Source organism: Verticillium nonalfalfae (assembly GCF_003724135.2).
Source record: "Verticillium nonalfalfae strain VnAa140/NRRL 66861 chromosome Unknown scaffold_143, whole genome shotgun sequence".
NCBI classification, from domain to species: domain Eukaryota; kingdom Fungi; phylum Ascomycota; class Sordariomycetes; order Glomerellales; family Plectosphaerellaceae; genus Verticillium; species Verticillium nonalfalfae.
In genome coordinates, this window is record NW_021167368.1 from 68,483 (window position 1) to 74,539 (window position 6,057).

Below are 6,057 nucleotides of genomic sequence, written 5' to 3' on the forward strand. Positions count from 1 at the left end.
AGGGGTCGTGAGAAGGCGTAAGGCGAAGGAGTGTAGGTACCTAGGTAGGTTGGAAGGCAGGCTGAGCAGTTCAATTCACTCGAGCTCCCATGTTCAGGTACCACAGGGCCCCCGTCCTAGGTGGGTTATTCAGTGGGAAGTGGGAAAGTGCAGGCCAGCCACCCCCGGACATGTTTCAGCGCAAATGGCCAGTGGCCGCATTCTTGGTTTCATCGTCCCCTGTGGCTGTGCTCCTACAGTACCTGCCGAGCTACCTACCTATGTAAGGTACCTACCTACCTAGGTACATATAAGGTACGCATGTGGTGGGGCACCTACGATGCTCATCATCGTCAATCCAGTTGACGCTCACAAGTGACTGACCTAATTCTCTGTATGCCGGAGAAGGGGGGCAATGGCTGCCAATAGAGTAGAAACATGGTAGGTGCAGAACATATGCAATCTGCATAATACAAGAGGAAAACGCACAGCTGGAGTCAGTCGTCGCGATACACAGGTCCCAGGTACCAAAGTACCCCACACGTAAGTACCTTACTCCAGTGAGCTCCCTGATGCGTTCCCAACAGTCAGTGTCTTCACGCCTTACCTAAGATGCCTCGACTGGACACTCAGATGAACTTCAACGGGTACACAACGTGCTGCCTTGTGCTGTCTGCACTGCCTACACAACTACGGGCATTGAATCGTCTGTGAGGCGCAACTTTGACAATGGCGACCAGCTTCTCTATACAACCTATTGGCCGCTTCTACAGCGCCAGCCAACCTGTCAAGCGACCAAAGGTCCGTCAATGTTCCAGGCGCATCGTGCAGCCACTAATAATATCAACCAGGAATTCGCCTGCTTCTCATACGACGACAATCATGAGTTCCATCTCGATGACTCGTCTATGCGCTACTATTACAATCCCACTATAGGCGCCGACTTGTCCAAGGGCTACGATACCTTTGTCAAAGCGGACGAGTCTGGCGATGAGCACCTCATCAGTCTGCTCAAGACCATCCAGGCTCACGAGCAGAAGTCGGGACAGAAGATTGATGCTCAGCTCGTCACATGGAGGGGCATGATGACCAAGGTACGCCCTCAAACTCCTGTGTCGTTCTTTTGGACGTTCTGTTTCTGACGAATCATCCATTAGATCATGAGCACGCCGTTTGACGACCGCGACGGGTGAGAGGACCGTCAAGGACGGGAGGGCGACGCAGCTGATGACCCACCAGGTTCGAGATGAACGCGACTCTTTACCAAGTGCGCCGGCTTTCCCAACCATCTCTCGTGTGGCTCTCCACTGACGTTCGTAGGATTGCATGTAGGAACAAGCCCCTTGGCCTGAGTGTGAGGACCGGCTCATGGCTTACACGACGACGTAGCTTCATCGAGGAGAACAACGCCTACAAGAAAGCGTCTCAGCAGCAGCAGAACGCCCAACAACGACGCGGGCCCCATGCGCCAGAAGTCATGCAGTTCTGGGGTGCGCTCTTCTCCCTGTCCTTGGGGGTTTATCCAAGCCGTGACTGACTCCTTTGCAGGCTACAAATTTGAAACTCTAGCGACCCTCCCGAAGCCTTGGGGCGACACACCGCGCGAGTACATCGAGAACCGCGAGGACGAAGTCGTCAACAACAAGGCCCAGTACTGCTCCGTCGTCCGCACCGGCATCGGCGCGACGACCATCTGCATCGGCGGCGAGGTCGACGCCAGTAAGTGTTCCTTGCCTCTGGCTCCCCCTGCTATCCTTTCCCCCCCGAACTATGCGACCAAACAATCCCGATCGTCTGATCAGGCTGACATGCCCACCCCTCCTCGCTCAGTCTGGGACTCCAAGCCCGCGCAGCCCGGCACCCCCATCAACTGGGTCGAGCTGAAGACGTCCGTCGACATTCGCTCCGACCGCGACGCCGCCACCTTTGACCGCAAGCTCCTCAAATTCTGGCTGCAGTCCTTCCTCCTCGGCGTCCCGCGCATCATCGTCGGCTTCCGCACCCACGCCGGCATCCTCGCGCGCGTCCAAGAGATCCAGACGGCCGAGATCCCCGACACGATCGCCCGGCGGCCGGATCCGCCGTGGAACGGGGACATGTGCGTCAACTTTGCGGGCGAGTTTCTCGACTGTAGGTCTCCTCCCCCGTTTGCCTGCCTCTTTTCCTGCTCTCGGCGATTTGGCCGTGCCGAGGCCATCCTCTATCGATCGCCCACTGACACGAACGGACAGGGCTCCGGCAGACGATCAATGACGACGGCGTGTGGAGGATACGCAGGAAGCCCGGGTCGCCGACCATCGAGGTCTTTCGCATCGAGGAGGCGGGCCACGGCGAGATCCTCACGGATGAGTTTATCAATTGGCGGATCAAGCTGTCCCTAGGACCTCCGCCAGCCGGAACCGAGTGATACCAAACGTTCAACCCCCCTTCCATCTTGAATGACCCCTTAAAGTTTCCACCTCGCTAGAGACCCTCATCAACAGTAATTCACGATGCATGCGCACAGGACCAAAGCCGCAGGGAACGTCTCTCATTCCAACTACCTAATGCTATGCTAAAAAAAAAAAATCTCAATCGCGAACCGCGAGGTATCTGTTACACCATCCCCTGAACGCCAGCAGACCACATAGTCGTACAACCAAAGCAAAAACACACATTGAACCATGCAAAAAACTCATGGCTTCGTCAGAAAACCAGCACTCCGCCTTCCCTCCGTATCGATGCGCTCAAGCAAAACTAAAAGAAAAACTCTCAAATACCACGACATCCAAAAATCGAATGTCCAAAAAAAGTGAGGGAAAGAAGAAGGAGAAACAAAATGGGACGTAATGTGAACCAATCGCACATCCGCAAATGCTTTTGTGTATGCTTTCGAAACCTGGTATGCTGTTCATGCCGTGGTCTTACACATTTCGAATACAGCCTCATCTCTCACGCACGCGCGAGAAAGAGGCACCGTCAGGCACACCTCACACAGCCGGCCAGCGCAGGCGCAGACCGTCCGTCCAGCGGCTGTAGAGAACATCAGACAGCTGCTTGCAGTGCTCCATGCCGGGCCGGGCCTCACGTCCGGGATACTTGGCCTCCAGGGCGAACTTCTCCTTCTCGGGGTCGGCGGCAGCGAGCTCGCCGTTTCGTCTTCTGTGGCTTTTGAGGTGGGGGTTGTTGGACGCCATGACCAGCTTGGCCGGGCTGCCACTGGGCGCCGGCGTCGCGCCTCGGTTGATGATGACGGTACCCTGAGGGGTACCATCCGAGGGCATCTTGATGGACTGCTGCGGCGTGAAGGCGTTGTTCAGCCTGTTGTCCTGCGATACGGCCGACATGAGGTTGCGCATCAAGTGGTAGGCGCCCTCAGGGTCTACGGCGTCGAGGTTGGCAAATGCGTCGCTAAGCTTTGCCAGGGCCTCCCGCTTGTGCATGGCTGATGTTTGGGCGTGCAGTTCGGCCAGTGTCGGGTCGAGGGCCTTGTTGTACAGGCGGCGCCCGAGCAAAGCCTCCTTGCTGGTAGCCTCGGCAGGGCCCATGATGCTGGGTGGTCGGTTCTCGTTGTTGGGCGCGTCTTCGGCGGGCGATCCGTTCAGGTGACCAGACGTCGAGCTGTCAGAAGGAACACGGCGGAATAGGCGCATTGTAGATCCCGAATTGCCATATGACATGTCGGGTTGCAATGGGCGTCTGGCGACGGTGGAACGTGGCGATCCATTCGTCTGGGTGTGGCTGACAGAGGGCTGGCGGCGGGCTGTCGTCTTGCGCATGGTCTGAGGCGCTGGTGATGAAGGGCCGAGAGGGCCATCCTTGAGATCGAGCTTGCGCATGGCTTCTTCAGTCGAGAAGATGGACGAAGGCTTGCGAGACTTGACTGTGGGCCTCTTGGGCATGACTGACTTGACCGTGTCAAACACCCACTCGTCTGCGTCGTCCTTGGGAGAGATTGTGTTGAGAGTCTCTTGATAGAAGATTGGGTGGGACTTGCGCTGCTGGTTGACATCCCACATCTGCCTCCGCTGAATGAGCTCTTGAAGAGCCTCGACCTTGCCGGCGGAGCGGATGAAGCGGTGCTTCAGCAGCTCCTTGGCGGTGGGTCGGCGCTCTGTGTCCTTGACCAGACACTGCGCGATGAAGTCTTTGAATTCGCGGCTAAAGTTGCCCTCAAGCCGGGGAGGCGAGTTCTTGGGAATGTGGAAGAGGACCTTCATGGGGTGAATGTGGGCCAGGGGTGGCTCGCCGTTGGCCATCTCCATGGCCGTGATACCCAGGGACCAGATGTCGGCCTTGAAGCCGTATCCATCCTGCTGGATGACCTCTGGTGCCATCCAGAAAGGCGTGCCGACAAAGGTATTTCGTTGCGACTTGATGTTGGTCAATTGTGCGGCAACACCAAAGTCGGCGAGCTTGACCTTGCCGACCTCGGACAGGAGAACATTGGCAGCCTTGATGTCTCGGTGAATCTTGCCTTCAGCGTGCAGGTATTCGAGACCGCGCAGGAGCTCGCGGCAGATGATGGCGATGTGGCCTTCGGAAAAGTTGTCTGGTTTGAGCTGAGTCTGTCAGTACAAGAGGGAAAGAGAGAGGGAAAAAAAATCGATAATAAGTAGACTTCAAACTCACGAGATCCAAGCAAGAGCCTCCACCGAGGAACTCCATGACGATCCACAGCTTGTGGCCTCGGAGGAAGCTGCCTTTGTATTGTGTAACGAAGGAACTGGCGCAGGTGCTGAGCACAGCAATCTCGCCCTGGATTTCTTGGATATCATCTTCGCTGGATTCGAGATCGATCTAAAGACTATGGATCAGCCATGCCCGCAGTGGAAGGAGGGAAATGGTGGTTGACGTACATGCTTGATGGCGACGGTCTCACCGGTAGCCTTCTCAATGGCCTTGTAGACAACACCAAAACTGCCACGACCCAGCTCCTCGAGAACCTGGTAGTGCTCAGCGACGCCCTCGTCAGGCATTGTGCTCATCCTCCTGGTCGTCATTTTGGGCGATGTGTGGTGGAGGTGGAGGTTCGGTCGATGAGAACCTTTTTTTAGAGGTCAATGAATGTAGAGAGAGAGGCAAACCTCGGTCGCACAGGCAGCTGGCTTTGACGCAACAGCAATTGGCGGGGTTGCTCGGCTTGAGGTTGTAGAGATGGTCGAGCGAAAGATGGTTGCTATGGGCCTGGCAGTGGACGAGGTTGTTTTAATGGAAGGGAACCCAGGCTTCCCAGGTTCGAGGACCAGGTTCAGCACAGGTGGACTGGGACGTTCTGGTTGTCCGGGAGAGCGAGCAGGGACCCTGCAGTCGGCGTGTCGGATCTGAGGTTTGGCGGGTGCATGTGCTGGGACAACGGCCGGGGGGAGGGAGACGGTTTGATGGAAGCTTGGGCCTTTTGTTTACTTTGCTTCCGTTTCGGTATAGCTCTGACGTCCGCGCTTTCTCTGGGAGGGGCGATCGTGCGCTGTGCTGTGCTGTGTCTTGTGGGACGGGACAGCAAGCAGGCCCTGGCCCAAAGGAAAGGGGAGAAAAAAGAAAGAGGTGATTCACGACAGTGCAAAAACGAGCAAAAAGGGTGTGCAGGAGCGATATATCATGGTGTTGACTGCTTCGGGGCCTGCCACAGATAAAGGCGGCCACGCTGCAGAGACCAGACGGCCTTGATGCAGACCCCTATGGATGACAGATGGTCATCTGCATTCCAGTCGAATGCAACGGTCCAATTGCTGGCATCCAAGCGGCCCATTTCCATAGGGCACTCACTCAACTCTGCACCATCGCTGCTGGTGCACTTGCATCGTGCTGCTGGGTAGCGCCCACATACCACACATCCTGGGAAGAAACCGGGGGTGGGGCCTGCTCCGAGGCCTGGGGCCTGCCACCTGCCGGCCAACCGCCCAGTAACGAAGAGCACGCTAACGTGGACACCGACACATCAGAAACCGTCGCCCCGTCAACGAGCCCCTCTGTTTGTTGGCAGCAGCGCCCAGCAAGAAGAGGCAGGATCAGAGCATGGTCAGAGCGAACCGGGCACAGCACTCGTAGCTCATAGCATCAGCCTCGTCCCCGTGCCCATCTCCATCACATCCCCCCCCC

The 6,057-nt window shown here is 56.9% G+C and overlaps 2 protein-coding genes across 2 annotated transcripts; one reads left to right on the forward strand and one right to left on the reverse strand.

The window, feature by feature from the left end:
• Positions 1–708: 708 nt before the first annotated feature.
• Positions 709–2,386, forward strand: RAI1 (the record flags this gene model as incomplete). Its single annotated transcript, XM_028636185.1, has 9 exons — positions 709–780; positions 831–1,073; positions 1,137–1,168; positions 1,219–1,273; positions 1,312–1,331; positions 1,369–1,469; positions 1,528–1,698; positions 1,810–2,109; positions 2,211–2,386. 9 exons carry the CDS (start codon positions 709–711, stop codon positions 2,384–2,386), a joined length of 1,170 nt encoding a protein of 389 aa, XP_028491558.1.
• A 562-nt stretch (positions 2,387–2,948) lies between these two features.
• On the reverse strand, positions 2,949–4,961 carry D7B24_001969 (uncharacterized protein; the record flags this gene model as incomplete). The annotated part of the gene is made up of 3 exons (XM_028636186.1): positions 2,949–4,520; positions 4,591–4,758; positions 4,818–4,961. The coding sequence occupies 3 exons, from the start codon at positions 4,959–4,961 to the stop codon at positions 2,949–2,951; spliced, it is 1,884 nt and encodes a 627-aa protein (XP_028491559.1).
• Positions 4,962–6,057: the final 1,096 nt, after the last annotated feature.